We start from the raw sequence: 17,989 nt of genomic DNA, 5'->3' as shown, positions 1-17,989 counted from the left end.
ACCGATATCGTCATATTTGGTTCTTGGCTCATGCTAAAATTCCTGTGGAACACCTAAAGGGTTAACAGTTTTTAAAAATGAGTTTTGAACAGCTTGAGGGGTGTAGTTTGCAAAATGGGGTAATTTATGGGTGGTTTCTGTTATGTAAGCCCCTTAAAGTGACTTCAGAAGTGACTTGGTCCTTTGAAAAGTGGGTTTTGCTGTAAATGTGAAAAATTGCGCATAAAACTATAAGCCCTATTACGTCGTAAAACAATAAGGTTTCATTTTCAAAATGATGCCAATATGAAGTAAACATGTGGGGAGTGTAAATTAATAACTATTATGGGGGGTATCAGTATTTTTGTAAAAAGCAGAGAATTTCAAAGTTAAAAAATTGCCGATTTTTCCAAAATTTCCGAATATTTAGCATTTTTTTATATAGAAAGGTAAAATATATTGACTCCCATTTAGCACTGACGTGAAGTACAATATGTCACGAGAAAACAATCTCAGAATGGCTTGGATAGGTGAAAGCGTTCCAAAGTTATTAGCCCATGAAGTGGCACAGGTCAGATTGGCTTAGGCACTTGGGTACAAATAGGCCTAGGGCTGAAGGGGTTAATAAGCTACGTATATGTAAGGGCTATCATATCAAAAAATAAACTACAGACATGCATCTACCTAAAAATACCAAAGAGAATTAGTCACTCCGCTTGGTACCGATATCGTCAAATTTGGTTCTTGGCTCATGGACTACTAGCTAGAAATCGTTGGATAGCGAGATTCATTAGAGCCTCAAGTAGATCTAGGCCTATCTCTCTACATACTACTCCTCCCTGGGACCTAAACTTAGTCCTGAATGCACTAACTAAAACTCCTTTTGAACCCCTACCTGAGGTCCCTTTAAAAATCTTATCCCTTAAGACCTCCCTTCTGGTAGCTTTGACCTCAGTCCGTCGCGTTAGTGATATGCAAGCCTTGTCAGCATACCCACCCTTTACGCAAATACTGGATGATAGGGTCATTCTTAGAACCGACCGAGCTTACCTACCGAAAGTAGCATCACAATTCCATAGAACCCAGGAAATCTCTTTACCCTCCTTCTGCCCCAATCCCAAAAGTAAAGGGGAAGAAGTATTACATACTTTTGATGTAAGGAGATGCCTGGTCCAATACCTGATGGCTACTAGGGAGTGTAGAAAGGATAGGGCTCTGTTAGTCTGTTTTCAGGGTCCACGAAAGGGACAAAAAGCATCAAAGGCCACACTGGCAAGATGGATAAGAGACGCCATCACCCTATCCTATTCCTCCTGTGGAGCAGCCGAGGGAGATAAGGGCCCATTCAACCAGAGTGGTGGCATCATCCTGGGCGGAGAGAGCTGGCGCTTCAATAGAGCAGATATGTAGAGCTGCCACTTGGTCTTCTCCCTCTACATTCTTTAAGCACTACCGTCTAGACTTGACCTCCTCTTCAAACCTCACCTTCTGGAAAAGGGTTCTGGAAGCAGTGGTCCCCCCCCTAATGTACAATCTATGTAAATCTCTCCATGGTGCCATCATGGGGAAAGAGAAAATCGTAGTTACTTACCGATAACAGTATTTCTCTGATCCCATGACGGCCCCAGTACATTCCCTCCCTTTACGCCTAGGTGTGCACACTAGAATTAGTTAGTTGTTGACAGTTAGTCACGCGGTGCCTCTGTTAAGTTTAATCGAATAACTTTTGTTTGTATAATCATATTGAGTTGCAGCTGAAAGTGCTGTATAATGCTCTGTAAACCAACTGATGTTGGAGAGAGGTACCGCCTTTTTCACCTGTAGGTTTCCTGTCCCTGAGGGCGGATCCCTCTCTCTCCGTGGTGCTGTCATGGGCTCAGAGAAATACCGTTATCGGTAAGTAACTACGATTTTTTCTTTCACTGACTAGGGAAGCCAAGTGTGCTGCACCTTCTGTATACTAGACCATGGCATTGGCTGCATATTCCCAACATAAAGGGAAAAGCTGGTGTGAACAGACCCTTATTTGTTGTGTGAAGTGCTGCTGCATCTTCATGCATTAATGGCCATACCAGTGTAGAATGTGCGCACAGACAACGTAGCTGACTGTGAGACACACTTATCAGTGCCAGCTACAAATTCTGTAATATTAGTTCATGGTTCGTTGCTATATCTGTGTGTTCTGCAGATCTTTCTCCCGCTACAGTTGAGCAGTAACCTGAAATGCAATCTGCGCCTGTCGAGTCTTTGCCTGCCCAGTTGCTCTTCCTGGATAGCAGAAGGGTCCGTGCCAGATAACGGGAACATTACACCGCGGGCAGCTGCTTCCCCACGTATTGTCTGCTCGTCTCAGCGCCAATGTTATGTTGTTTTTAGAAGGCTTTTGGATGCCGCTTTTCCCTGCCCTACTACAAAATGAGAATCTGTCCGTGTCAGATGACAGTCACAATTCTGCTCTTTTTATAGCTTCTTTTTTTTTTTTAATCTTTAAAGCCTAAAATCTTGGCTTTTGTTGGAAGCTGTGTGGTTTGGATCATGGAAACAGAATTTCACCGAACTGAACCGGAAAAATCCTGCCACTCTGATCGCCCAACAACAATCTAATGTATGTTGGGTTTTCGAGGACACTTTTACAAATATTTTAATGGGTTCAGTTCTTGAATTATAAGAAAGGTTGAAATTATTATTCATTATACTAGCCTGCTGTTTTGTGTATGCAGCTCCAGTGCAGACAAGTGTCTCCTTGTTTATAGATCATATACTTTGTGGAAAATTTATTACAGCCTTTTCATTTTTTTTTTAATTGTCAGATTGTCACAAACTTAGTCACATGCCATTTTTGCTCCAACGTTTAGGACTTATTGCTATTTTCTCTGTTCTCACAACTTTTAAAGAGTGGGTCTTGCTGGCCTTGTAAATAGTTAGACTAAATTTATGAATTGTAACTTTATTTTTTCTTGGTTGCAAACTCTTTCCAGTGGGGTCGACAGTATGAAAAGTCAAAAAAACAACTCTAGACTGAAGTTTTATATCCAAAATACAGCAGTACTGTTCTACATTTTGATAAATGTGGCAAAATAATGACAACACCGTCACATGCAAAACTACAGTAACTTCAAAAATGTCTCCTGATGAATTTGCCCCTTGGTGTTTAGTGTGATCTTACAGCCGTGAGTTACTTCTCTTCCAAAGGAACCTGTTATACTGTCTGTCAGAGAGCAGCATTACGTGGAGGCGAGAGAATGGAGGAAGAAATGACTGCATTTCCCAGATACTTTGGCCTCACCATGTAGTGGATCAGTGGCACGTGGATCATCCAAAAGCACGTGATAGAAATCTGTGGCATCTATGGCGAGCAGCATATTGTCAGATACTAGGAGTTATGGACTCATGGGACAGGGATATAATATTACCACTTACATGTTTTTTTTAAATATGAAAATACGTGTGTAAAGCCTGGTCCACATGTGACAAAATGGCCTTGCTTTCTATCTAGATCAAATAGAGCAGATTTCTGAAATGTTTACCCCTTCCCTTCCCTTCATATCCCCTCCCATTTTCAGTCATACTAAATCTTTGTCTGCCATGAATGTCCTCCCAATGTCCTTACAATATTAGGGAGCTTTTAAAGGGATTGTCCTGTTTAAGTGATGTTAGTTCTTTGTCTCTCAGAGACCATAACTGTAGTGAGTCGTGACTTCACCGCAGTAGCGGAGGGACATCGCTGTACTGGGGAGCTTGATAACCACGTAGCTCATTATCTTATAAGTCTATGAGCCTATGGACTAACACGTTTGAAACAGGAAAACCCCTTTAAAAATGACTCCATAAATTTTAGCAAAGTGAGTCCTCTCTTATAGGGTCCCGGCTTTATCTGAGAAGGGGTGTTTACAGGGCTCATGATATGTCACCCATCACTTTTTCAATGTTTTATCCTTGCTAGATTTTCACGTGTTAGTTTTATGTCTCCTGTGTCCCTTGTGATATTGTACTTTCCGCTCCTATTTCCCTCTTTATTGACTTCTACAGTGCTGTATTAAACAATGTGAAAGAATAAAACTGCCCACATGTTTTTTTTTCTTGTCTCAAATCACAGACTCCCTTTAAAGGCATTTCCCAGACATATTGATATTATTGGCAAGTGATAAAAATATATGTATGTGACATCAACCTGCTGTTCACATCAAGCCATGGATGTACAGTAGCATGTCATAAAAGTATATGATCATAAAACCCATTAAGAGGACCTTTCACTGGATTTTTTTTAACTTTAAACAGAGTCCTGCTCCAATTGGTGCACAAATATATATTCGTCTTTCCCCCTCCCATAACCACGCCCCCTGACAAAGCAGGGCGAAACATACGTTGGGGCACAAGGACAATGACTTCATACAAGAGCTAAGTATGGAACACTGCATCTGTAGTAATTCCTCCTTAGGGTTATGTATTAGTTGCGGCTTTCTTCTGAGATATTAGTATATACCAATGCCTGGAGACACATTTTCTCTGTAGGTTAGGCCCAATTATGTGCATGATAACATATATGCAGGAATTTCTTTGGCACCATCAACAATACTACCTCTTAATCTACATGTGCAATTTCATACATCTGGATCTCCTTAAAGGGAACCTGTCACCACGTTTTTGGAAGATGGGATAAAAATAGCGTTAAATAGGGGCAGAGGTGGGCATTACATTAGTGTGTTTGTTATGCGTTTATTACCCACCTAAGTTGCCGAAATACCTTTGCAAAGTCTCCGTTTTCGCCTGTCAATCAGGCTGGTCTGGTCAAAAGGGCGTTGTCTTCCCCCAGATTTTGCGTAGTTTTCCGTTGGTGGCGTAGTGGTGTGCGCATGCCCAAGGTCCCGAATCCTCTGCCAGGGGATTTAAAAGAGCGCGCTGTTCGTTTTCATTGGTGATCGGTGGGCGCGGCCATCTTCCTTTGGCCGTGCGTGCGCAGAAGCGGCGCTCTGCTGGCCGCGGCTTCAGGAAAATGGCCGCCGCGATATCCATCTGCGCACGCGCGGCATCCCGCGGCCATTTTCCTGAAGCCGCGGCCAGCAGAGCGCCGCTTCTGTGCACGCGCGGCCAAAGGAAGATGGCCGCGCCCACCGATCACCAATGAAAACGAACAGCGCGCTCTTTTAAATCCCCTGGCAGAGGATTCAGGACTTTGGGCATGCGCACACCACTACGCCACCAACGGAAAGCTACGCAAAATCTGGGGGAAGACAAGACGCCCTTTTGACCAGACCAGCCTGATTGACAGGCGAAAACGGAGACTTTGCAAAGGTATTTCGGCAACTTAGGTGGGTAATAAACGCATAACAAACACACTAATGTAATGCCCACCTCTGCCCCTATTTAACGCTATTTTTATCCCATCTTCCAAAAACGTGGTGACAGGTTCCCTTTAATTGTTGACCTCTGTTTTTTGGACACATGTTGTATGTCTTTTGGGTGTATACAGATTAAATATATTACAGTTAGTGTTCGCATCGACAATTGTTTACATTTGCTATCTTGTCATATGTCTTTTGTGTGTGTGTATATATTTGTATATGAAATATGTCAGTTAGTGATTTTATTAATATATTACTTGCTACTTTTAGAACACCATTTATTTTGTACAAACAAGTTATTCATGGAATTTTTTTTCACTCATTTAGCCTAAGGTGGCTATCAGTGCTTTCAGTTTTTGTATTGTGTGCGTGTGTATAGAATTATATCTATCAAGTGTTTTCCCAGATATTGGTGTGTGGATCCGATGTAGGCTTTTTTTGTGTTGTATCTTGTTTACATAGATATATTAATGGCAAGTAATTCTGTCCCGGTATTCTGTGTGTTTTCACTATTTTGCGGCTCAAAGATGTAAAAAAAAAACAACAATGCAGTGGAGCTTGGTTGCAGAATTTTTACAACACTTATTCTTGTGAAAAAGAAACGTTGCCCACGATTAAGGGTGGAAAACTAACATCAATTAGTAGTGATGAGCAAGTATACTCGTTGTCCGGGTTTTCCCGAATATTTTCTCCGAGTATTTATGACTGCTCGGAGATTTAGTTTTCATCACCGCAGCTGCATGATTTGCAGCTGCTAGACAGCTTGAATACTTGTGGGGTTTCCCTAGCAACCAGGCAACCCACACATGTACTCAGGCTGTCTAGCAGCCGTAAATCATACAGTTGAGTCGACATCAACTAAATCTCCGAGTTCTTACAAATACTCGGGGACCACCCGAGCGTGCTCGGGAAAACCCAAGCAACGAGTATACTCGCTCATCACTATTAATTAGTAATATTTTCTTAATTCTCACTATTTTCATTTTTTTGCAGATACAACTATACTCCGAAGCAAGTGTTGCACTTTTACAGCTGAACAATCCCAAAGATTTCCAGGAACTCAACATACAAACAAAGAAAAACATGACTATAGAAGGAAAAGAGATGACATTGAGTCCAGCGTATTTACTCTGGGATCTTAGTGCTATCAGTCAGGTATGCAATTGACCATCTTCTTAGGGTTGGGAATTTTGAAGTCTTCTAGTGATGAGTGAATATACTCATTACTCAAGATTTCTCGAGCACGCTCGGGTGACCTCCGAGTATTTGACTGCTCGGAGATTTAGTTTTCAGCTCCGCAGCTGAATGATTTACAGCTACTAGCTTGCTAGATTACATGTGGGGATTCCCTAGCAACCAGGAAACCCCCACATGTACTCAGCCTGGCTAATAGCTGTAAATCATTCAGCTGCCGTGATGAAAACTAAATCTCCGAGCACTAAAAAATACTCTGAGGACACCCGAGCATGCTCTGGAAATCTCGAGTAACGAGTATATTCGCTCATCACTAAAGTCTACATGTCTGAATTCTAAGTAAAATCACATGGTAATTGACAACTACCTTGAATATAATTGCGGCACAAAGGTCGCAGCTAATTTTTCATGCCTGGCATAGTCAGCCAGCTGGTGGTAGTAGATTGGGCTGTGTAACTTTTGTGCTTTGCTAAGCCCAACTGAAATGTTCATGAATAGGGGTCATATGAGCAGTCATCAAGTCATTTTAGCATATGAAGGCTGCAGAGAGCCTCAGAATTAGAGGCCATGAAGTCACAATATAAGAAGAGTGAGTGTTTTTTTTACATATGTAATTCAATGGAACTACTGCCATATTGTTAGGTCTACACAAGAAGGTCGTGAAATGGTACTCAATTTATTTCCTTAATGAGTTTAACCCCTTAACGACCGCCGATACGCCTTTTAACGGCGGCCGCTAAGGGTACTTAAACCACAGCGCCGTTAATTAACGGCGCTGTGGAAAAAGTGAATAGCGCCCACCAGAGTCAGATTTTCTCTGGGGTCTCGGTTACCGGGGGTAGCCGAGACCCCAGAGAACATGATTCGAGTTGCGATCGCCGGTAATTAACCGTTTACCGGCGGTCGCAAAAAAAACCAACAAAAAACGCGATTTCCCATTTAATTTCTCTGTCCTCCGATGTGATCGCACATCAGAGGACAGAGAAATGGGGTCCCCGATCGCCCCCCGATACTCACCTGTCTCCCCCGGTGCTCCTCGTGGCTCCCGATGGGCGCCGCCATCTTCTTCCGGCAAAAAAATGGCATGCGCAGTGCGCCCGCCGGTCGGCACCCGGGAGATCTTTGGGGTCTCGGCTGCTGGGGGTAGCCGAGACCCCAAAGAACATGATCGGGGTCGGTCTTTACCGACCCCTGTTTTGCGATCGCCGGTAATTAACTGTTTACCGGCGACCGCAAAAAAAAAAAAAAAGCGATGTGTAATTCTCTGTCCTCTGATGTGATCGCACATCAGAGGACAGAGAAATAGGGGGATTCGGGGACCCTATCATACTTACCGGTGTCCCTGGGTCCTCCTGCGTCCCCTCCTGCCCGCCGGCTTCTTCCTATGGAAAGAAAATGGCAGGCGCATGCGCAGTGCGCCCGCTCTCTGCTGCCGGCCGGCAGGAGAGAGGAGTTGGGGCTAACATTAGGGTTAGGGTTAGGGCTAGGGTTAGGGCTGGGGCTAAATTTAGGGTTAGGGTTGGGGCTAAATTTAGGGTTAGGGTTGGGGCTAAATTTAGGGTTAGGGTTGGGGCTAAAGTTAGGGCTAGAGTTAGATTTGGGGCTAAAGTTAGGGTTGGGATTAGGGTTTGGATTAGGGTTGGCATTAGGGTTAGGTTTGGGATTAGGGTTAGGTTTGGGATTATGGTTAAGGTTAGGATTAGGGGTGTGTTGGATTTAGGGTTATGGTTGTTTTGGGGTTAGGGTTGCGATTATCCTTAGGGTTGTGATTAGGATTATGGATCGGGTTGGCATTAGGGTTAGGCCTCTTTCACACTTCAGTCTTTTGGCGTCAGTCTGAAACCGCCATTTTCGTCAAATAGCGGATCCGCCATTTTTTTTTTGCGGATCTGCTATTTTCCCATAGACATGCATTAGCGACGGATTGTGGCGGATGGTCGTCCGTTCCATCCACCATGCGACGGATCCGTCGAGATTTGGCGGACGTCATCTAGACATTGACGGCCATTGTAACATTTTTTGCCTGCGCTGAAATGGCGGTTCGCGACGGATCCGTTGCGTTCGTCATTCCATAGAATGGCCGCCTATGGGCGACGGATCCGTCGTTACCGTCATTTCGGCGGATCCGTCGCCCCAATCCGCTTTTTCAATTGCGCATGCTCCAAAAAGTAGATACTTTTCCCAGACAACCCCCAAGTAACGGATCCATCAAAAAAACGGATCCCTTAGAACCGTTTTCTCAACAATTGTGGCGGATCCGTCGATCCGTCACTATGTCGGAGCTGACTGATGCCAAACAACTGAAGTGTGAAAGAAGCCTTAGGGGTGTGTTGGGGTTAGGGTTGGAGTTAGATTTGGGGGGTTTCCACTGTTTAGGTACATCAGGGGGTCTCTAAACGCCACAGCCAATTTTGCGCTCAAAAAGTCAAATGGTGCTCCCTCCCTTCCGAGCTCTGCCGTGCACCCAAACAGTGGTTTACCCCCACATATGGGGCATCAGCGTACTCGGGATAAATTGGACAACAACTTTTGGGGTCCAATTTCTCCTGTTACCCTTGTGAAAATAAAAACTTGGGGGCTAAAAAATCTTTTTTGTGGAAAAAAAAATAAATATTTTTTATTTTCACAACCCTGCATTATAAACGTCTGTGAAGCACTTGGGCATTCAAAGTTCTCACCACACATCTAGATAAGTTCCTTGGGGGCTCTAGTTTCCAAAATGGGGTCACTTGTGGGGGGTTTCTACTGTTTAGGTACATCAGGGTCTCTGCAAACGCAACATAATGCCCGCAGACCATTCTATCAAAATCTGCATTCCAAAATGGCGTTCCTTCCCTTCCGAGCTCTGCCATGTGCTCAAACAGTGGTCCCCCCCACACATGGGGTATCAGTGTACTCAGGACAAATTGGACAACAACTTTTGGGGTCCAATTTCTCTTGTTACCCTTGTCAAAATGAAAATTTGGGGGCTTAAAAATATTTTTTGTGGAAAAAAATTTTTATTTTTATTTTCACGACTCTGCATTATAAACTTCTGTGAAGCACTTGGGCATTCAAAGTTCATACCACACATCTAGATAAGTTCCTTGGGGGGTCTAGTTTCCAAAATGGGGTCACTTGTGGGGGGTTTCTACTGTTTAGGTACATCAGGGGCTCTGCAAACGCAACATAACTCCCGCAGACCATTCTATCAAAGTCTGCATTCCAAAACGGTGCTCCTTCCCTTCCGAGCTCTGCCATGCGCCCAAACAGTGGTTTACCCCAACATATGGGGTATCAGCCTACTCAGCATAAATTGCACAATACATTTTGGGATCCAATTTCTCCTGTTACCCTTGAGAAAATAAAAAATTGCAGGCTAAAATATCATTTTTGAGGAAAAAAAAAAGGATTTTTTATTTTCACGGCTCTACTTTATAAATTTCTGTGAGGCACTTGGGGCCTTAAAGTGCTCACCACACATCTAGATAAGTTCCTTATGTGGTCTAGTTTCCAAAATGGGGTCACTTGTGGGGTGATTCCACTGCTTAGGCACATCAGGGGCTCTCCAAACGCGACATGGCGTCCGATCTCAATTCCAGCCAATTCTACATCGAAAAAGTAAAACTGCACTCCTTCTCTTCCAAGCTCTGCAGTGCGCCCAAACAGTGGTTTACCCCCCACATATGGGGTATCGATGTACTCAGGAGAAATCGCACAACAAATTTTGTGGTCTAATTTCTCCTGTTACCCTTGTGAAAATAAGAATTTGTGGGCGAAAAGATCATTTTTGTGTAAACAAATGCGATTTTTTATTTTCACGGCTCTACTTTATAAACTTCTGTGAAGCACTTGGGGGCTCAAAGTGCTCACCACACATCTAGATAAGTTCCTTAAGGGGTCTAGTTTCTAAAATGGTGTCACTTGTGGGGGGTTTCCACTTTTTAGGCACATCAGGGGCTCTCTAAACGTGACATGGCATCCGATCTCAATTCCAGCCAATTCTGCATTGAAAAAGTCAAACGGTGCTCCTTCTCTTCCAAGCTCTGCGGTGCACCCAAACAGTGGTTTACCCCCACATATGGGGTATCGGCGTATTCAGGAGAAATTGCACAACATTATTTATGGTTTTATGTTTTTACACTTGTGAAAAGAAAAAAAAATGGTTCTGAAGTAAAATGTTTGCAAAAAAAAGTTAACTGTTCATTTTTGCCTTCCACATTGTTTCAGTTCCTGTGAAGCACGTAAAGGGTTAATAAACTTCTTGAATGTGGTTTTGAGCACCTTGAGGGGTGCAGTTTTTAGAATGGTGTCACACTTGGTTATTTTCTATCATATAGACCCCTCAAAATGACTTCAAATGTGATGTGGTCCCTAAAAAAAAAATGGTGTTGTAAAAATGAGAAATTGCTGGTCAACTTTTAACCCTTATAACTCCCTAACAAAAAAAAATTTTGTTTCCAAAATTGTGCTGATGTAAAATAGACATGTGGGAAATGTTATTTATTAACTATTTTTTGTGACATATCTCTCTGATTTAAGGGCATAAAAATACAAAGTTTGAAAACTGCAAAATTTAAATTTTTTTTGCCATATTTCCATTTTTTTCATAAATAATCGCAAGTAATATCGAAGAAATTTTACCACTATCATGAAGTACAATATGTCACGAAAAAACAAACTCAGAATCAGCAGGATCCGTTGAAGCGTTCCAGAGTTATAACCTCATAAAGTGACAGTGGTCAGAATTGTAAAAATTGGCCTGGTCATTAAGTACCAAATTGGCTCTGTCACTAAGGGGTTAAAGGGTAATTCTTATGTCAACCATCCAACCAGATGTGTATCTAGGTCTTTCAGACTAGAATTCAGTTTGGCGACCCCCATCCCCAAGCACATATGTGATTTGTACACTTAGTCATGTGCCAACTAGCTGTTCTAACTAATTGTCTCAATCTTCAGTGAAAAACTGAGAGAAGCAGGAAGAGAAGCTCGTTGTCACGTGACCTTAAGATTGTAAATCGTTTGAATGAAGTGGCCATGTGATGCCTGCTGGAACCAGCAAGCAGAGCTTTGAAAATTGGGATATCTATCTGTTTTAGGCAATAGGATTTAACTATTCATCCACAGCCATACCCAAGCAGATATGTACTGATTTTTTTTATTATTTTTTTTCACTTATCTGTATGTTTGGATTTTCAGAATTTTTCGCGTTATTTATGAGATGACTGTTACCTGATCTAATTATTGAAGAGTGAAACCGTATCTAGATATTGCTGGGAATGACACGTCTCCATGTCCCTTAAATAATGTCAAAGGCAAATATCTCTTTACCATGAGATAAATGTTTAGATCTTGTTTATATGTACTCAGCATGTCACTGCTTCACACAAGCTTATAATCTAGATATATATAACTTGGGAAGGATGTTTTACTCCTTTTTAGGTACAGTGGGTGCATTGCCATGGGTGATCAGCCCTTATTCCCAGTACTTACACATACACTTGTCTTTTAGTTAATTCTGTATAGTTTTCCACCAGTACCGTATATACTCGAGTATAAGCCGACCCCCCTAATTTTGCAACAAAAAACTGGGAAAACTTATTGACTCGAGTATAAGCCTAGGGTGGAAAATGCCGCAGCTACCGGTAAATGTTATAAATAAAAATAGATACCAATAAAAGTAAAATTGAATCAGGAGCCCCATATAATGCTCCATACAGTTCTTTATGGTCCCATATAATGCTCCATGCAGTTCTTTATGGCCCCATAGATGCCCCATATAATGCTCCATGTAGTTCTTTCTGGCCCCATAGATGCCCCATATAATGCTCCATGTAGTTCTTTATGGCCCCATAGATGCCCCATATAATGCTCCATGTAGTTCTTTATGGCCCCATAGATTCCCCATATAATGCTCCATGTAGTTCTTTATGGCCCCATAGATTCCCCATATAATGCTCCATGTAGTTCTTTATGGCCCCATAGATGTCCCATATACTGCTCCATGCAGTTCTTTATGGCCCCATAGATGCCCCATATAATGCTCCATGTAGTTCTTTATGGCCCCATAGATGCCCCATATAATGCTCCATGTAGTTCTTTATGGCCCCATAGATGCCCCATATAATGCTCCATGTAGTTCTTTATGGCTCCATAGATGCCCCATATAATGCTCCATGTAGTTCTTTATGGCCCCATAGATGCCCCTTTTAATGCTTCATGTAGTTCTTTATGGCCCCATAGATGCCCCATATAATGCTCCATGCTGTCCTTAATGGCCCCATAGATGCTCCATATAATGCTCCATGCAGTTCATTATGGCACCATAGATGCTCCATATAATGCTCCATACAGTTCTTTATGGCACCATAGATGCCCCATATAATGCTCCATGCAGTTCTTTATGGCACCATAGATGCCCCATATAATGCTCCATGTAGTTCTTTATGGCCCCATAGATTCCCCATATAATGCTCCATGTAGTTCTTTATGGCCCCATAGATTCCCCATATAATGCTCCATGTAGTTCTTTATGGCCCCATAGATGTCCCATATACTGCTCCATGCAGTTCTTTATGGCCCCATAGATGCCCCATATAATGCTCCATGTAGTTCTTTATGGCCCCATAGATGCCCCATATAATGCTCCATGTAGTTCTTTATGGCCCCATAGATGCCCCATATAATGCTCCATGTAGTTCTTTATGGCTCCATAGATGCCCCATATAATGCTCCATGTAGTTCTTTATGGCCCCATAGATGCCCCTTTTAATGCTTCATGTAGTTCTTTATGGCCCCATAGATGCCCCATATAATGCTCCATGCTGTCCTTAATGGCCCCATAGATGCTCCATATAATGCTCCATGCAGTTCATTATGGCACCATAGATGCTCCATATAATGCTCCATGCAGTTCTTTATGGCACCATAGATGCCCCATATAATGCTCCATGTAGTTCTTTATGGCCCCATAGATGCCCCATATAATGCTCCATGTAGTTCTTTATGGCCCCATAGATGCCCCGTATACTGCTCCATGCAGTTCTTTATGGCCCCATAGATGCCCCATATAATGCTCCATGTAGTTCTTTATGGCCCCATAGATGCCCCATATACTGCTCCATGCAGTTCTTTATGGCCCCATAGATGCCCCATATAATGCTCCATGTAGTTCTTTATGGCCCCATAGATGCCCCATATAATGCTCCATGTAGTTCTTTATGGCCCCATAGATGCCCCATATAATGCTCCATGTAGTTCTTTATGGCCCCATAGATGCCCCATATACTGCTCCATGCAGTTCTTTATGGCCCCATAGATGCCCCATATAATGCTCCATGTAGTTCTTTATGGCCCCATAGATGCCCCATATAATGCTCCATGTAGTTCTTTATGGCCCCATAGATGCCTCATATAATGCTCCATGTAGTTCTTTATGGCTCCATAGATGCCCCATATAATGCTCCATGTAGTTCTTTATGGCCCCATAGATGCCCCTTATAATGCTTCATGTAGTTCTTTATGGCCCCATAGATGCCCCATATAATGTTCCATGCTGTCCTTTATGGCCCCATAGATGCCCCATATAATGCTCCATGCAGTTCATTATGGCCCCATATAATGCTCCATGCAGTTCTTTATGGCCCCATAGATGCCCCATATAATGCTCCATACAGTTCTTTATGGCACCATAGATTCCCCATATAATGCTCCATGCAGTTCTTTATGGCACCATAGATGCCCCATATCATGCTCCATGCAGTTTATTATGGCCCCATAGATGCCCCATATCATGCTCCATGCAGTTTATTATGGCCCCATAGATGCCCCATATAATGCTCCATACAGTTCAGTATGGCCCCATAGATGCCCCATATAATGCTCCATGCAGTTATGGCCCCATAGATGACCCATATAATGCTCCATGTAGTTTATTATGGCCCCATAGATGCCCCATATAATGCTCCATGCAGTTCTTTATGGCCCCATAGATGCCCCATATAATGCTCCATGCAGTTCTTTATGGCCCCATAGAGGCCCCATATAATGCTCCATGCAGTTCTTTATGGCCCCATAGATTCCCCATATAATGCTCCATTCAGTTATTTATGGCCCCATAGATTCTCCATATAATGCTCCATGTAGTTCTTTATGGCACCATAGATTCCCCATATAATGCTCCATGCAGTTCTTTATGGCCCCATAGATTCCCCATATAATGCTCCATGTAGTTCTTTATGGCCCCATAGATGCCCCATATAATGCTCCATGTAGTTCTTTATGGCTCCATAGATGCCCCATATAATGCTCCATGTAGTTCTTTATGGCCCCATAGATGCCCCTTATACTACTTCATGTAGTTCTTTATGGCCCCATAGATGCCCCATATAATGCTCCATGCTGTCCTTAATGGCCCCATAGATCCCCCATATAATGCTCCATGCAGTTCATTATGGCCCCATATAATGCTCCATGCAGTTCTTCATGGCCCCATAGATGCTCCATATAATGCTCCATACAGTTCTCTATGGCACCATAGATGCTCCATATAATGCTCCATACAGTTCTTTATGGCACCATAGATGCTCCATATAATGCTCCATACAGTTCTTTATGGCACCATAGATGCCCCATATAATGCTCCATGCAGTTCTTTATGGCACCATAGATGCCCCATATAATGCTCCATGTAGTTCTTTATGGCCCCATAGATGCCCCATATAATGCTCCATGTAGTTCTTTATGGCCCCATAGATGCCCCGTATACTGCTCCATGCAGTTCTTTATGGCCCCATAGATGCCCCATATAATGCTCCATGTAGTTCTTTATGGCCCCATAGATGCCCCATATAATGCTCCATGCAGTTCTTTATGGCCCCATAGATGCCCCATATAATGCTCCATGTAGTTCTTTATGGCCCCATAGATGCCCCATATACTGCTCCATGCAGTTCTTTATGGCCCCATAGATGCCCCATATAATGCTCCATGTAGTTCTTTATGGCCCCATAGATGCCCCATATAATGCTCCATGTAGTTCTTTATGGCCCCATAGATGCCCCTTTTAATGCTTCATGTAGTTCTTTATGGCCCCATAGATGCCCCATATAATGCTCCATGCTGTCCTTAATGGCCCCATAGATGCCCCATATAATGCTCCATGCAGTTCATTATGGCCCCATAGATGCTCCATATAATGCTCCATGCAGTTCTTTATGACACCATAGATGCTCCATATAATGCTCCATACAGTTCTTTATGGCACCATAGATGCCCCATATAATGCTCCATGCAGTTCTTTATGGCACCATAGATGCCCCATATAATGCTCCATGTAGTTCTTTATGGCCCCATAGATGCCCCATATAATGCTCCATGTAGTTCTTTATGGCCCCATAGATGCCCCGTATACTTCTCCATGCAGTTCTTTATGGCCCCATAGATGCCCCATATAATGCTCCATGTAGTTCTTTATGGCCCCATAGATGCCCCATATACTGCTCCATGCAGTTCTTTATGGCCCCATAGATGCCCCATATAATGCTCCATGTAGTTCTTTATGGCCCCATAGATGCCCCATATAATGCTCCATGTAGTTCTTTATGGCCCCATAGATGCCCCATATAATGCTCCATGTAGTTCTTTATGGCCTCATAGATGCCCCATATACTGCTCCATGCAGTTCTTTATGGCCCCATAGATGCCCCATATAATGCTCCATGTAGTTCTTTATGGCCCCATAGATGCCCCATATAATGCTCCATGTAGTTCTTTATGGCCCCATAGATACCCCATATAATGCTCCATGTAGTTCTTTATGGCTCCATAGATGCCCCATATAATGCTCCATGTAGTTCTTTATGGCCCCATAGATGCCCCTTATAATGCTTCATGTAGTTCTTTATGGCCCCATAGATGCCCCATATAATGCTCCATGCTGTCCTTTATGGCCCCATAGATGCCCCATATAATGCTCCATGCAGTTCATTATGGCCCCATATAATGCTCCATGCAGTTCTTTATGGCCCCATAGATGCCCCATATAATGCTCCATACAGTTCTTTATGGCACCATAGATTCCCCATATAATGCTCCATGCAGTTCTTTATGGCACCATAGATGCCCCATATTATGCTCCATGCAGTTTATTATGGCCCCATAGATGCCCCATATCATGCTCCATGCAGTTTATTATGGCCCCATAGATGCCCCATATAATGCTCCATACAGTTCAGTATGGCCCCATAGATGCCCCATATAATGCTCCATGCAGTTATGGCCCCATAGATGACCCATATAATGCTCCATGTAGTTTATTATGGCCCCATAGATGCCCCATATAATGCTCCATGCAGTTCTTTATGGCCCCATAGATGCCCCATATAATGCTCCATGCAGTTCTTTATGGCCCCATAGAGGCCCCATATAATGCTCCATGCAGTTCTTTATGGCCCCATAGATTCCCCATATAATGCTCCATTCAGTTATTTATGGCCCCATAGATTCTCCATATAATGCTCCATGTAGTTCTTTATGGCACCATAGATTCCCCATATAATGCTCCATGCAGTTCTTTATGGCCCCATAGATTCCCCATATAATGCTCCATGTAGTTCTTTATGGCCCCATAGATGCCCCATATAATGCTCCATGTAGTTCTTTATGGCTCCATAGATGCCCCATATAATGCTCCATGTAGTTCTTTATGGCCCCATAGATGCCCCTTATACTACTTCATGTAGTTCTTTATGGCCCCATAGATGCCCCATATAATGCTCCATGCTGTCCTTAATGGCCCCATAGATCCCCCATATAATGCTCCATGCAGTTCATTATGGCCCCATATAATGCTCCATGCAGTTCTTCATGGCCCCATAGATGCTCCATATAATGCTCCATACAGTTCTCTATGGCACCATAGATGCTCCATATAATGCTCCATCAGTTCTTTATGGCACCATAGATGCTCCTTATAATGCTCCATACAGTTCTTTATGGCACCATAGATGCCCCATATAATGCTCCATGCAGTTCTTTATGGCACCATAGATGCCCCATATAATGCTCCATGTAGTTCTTTATGGCCCCATAGATGCCCCATATAATGCTCCATGTAGTTCTTTATGGCCCCATAGATGCCCCGTATACTGCTCCATGCAGTTCTTTATGGCCCCATAGATGCCCCATATAATGCTCCATGTAGTTCTTTATGGCCCCATAGATGCCCCATATAATGCTCCATGTAGTTCTTTATGGCCCCATAGATGCCCCATATAATGCTCCATGTAGTTCTTTATGGCTCCATAGATGCCCCATATAATGCTCCATGTAGTTCTTTATGGCCCCATAGATGCCCCTTATAATGCTTCATGTAGTTCTTTATGGCCCCATAGATGCCCCATATAATGCTCCATGCAGTTCATTATGGCCCCATATAATGCTCCATGCAGTTCTTTATGGCCCCATAGATTCCCCATATAATGCTCCATTCAGTT

General features: G+C 43.0%; 1 protein-coding gene across 3 annotated transcripts in view; it reads left to right on the top strand.

The window, feature by feature from the left end:
- GNPTAB (N-acetylglucosamine-1-phosphate transferase subunits alpha and beta) overlaps positions 1-17,989 on the top strand; it is a 128,450-nt gene that overhangs the window by 56,478 nt on the left and 53,983 nt on the right. For all 3 annotated transcript variants that reach the window (XM_077265615.1, XM_077265613.1, XM_077265614.1), the window contains exon 8: positions 6,315-6,476. In XM_077265615.1, the coding sequence (XP_077121730.1) occupies positions 6,315-6,476 (162 nt within the window). The remainder of the gene's footprint in view (positions 1-6,314; positions 6,477-17,989) is intronic.

Source organism: Ranitomeya variabilis, chromosome 5 (assembly GCF_051348905.1).
Source record: "Ranitomeya variabilis isolate aRanVar5 chromosome 5, aRanVar5.hap1, whole genome shotgun sequence".
In the NCBI taxonomy this organism is placed as follows: domain Eukaryota; kingdom Metazoa; phylum Chordata; class Amphibia; order Anura; family Dendrobatidae; genus Ranitomeya; species Ranitomeya variabilis.
This window is presented reverse-complemented; position numbering and strand designations above follow the sequence as displayed.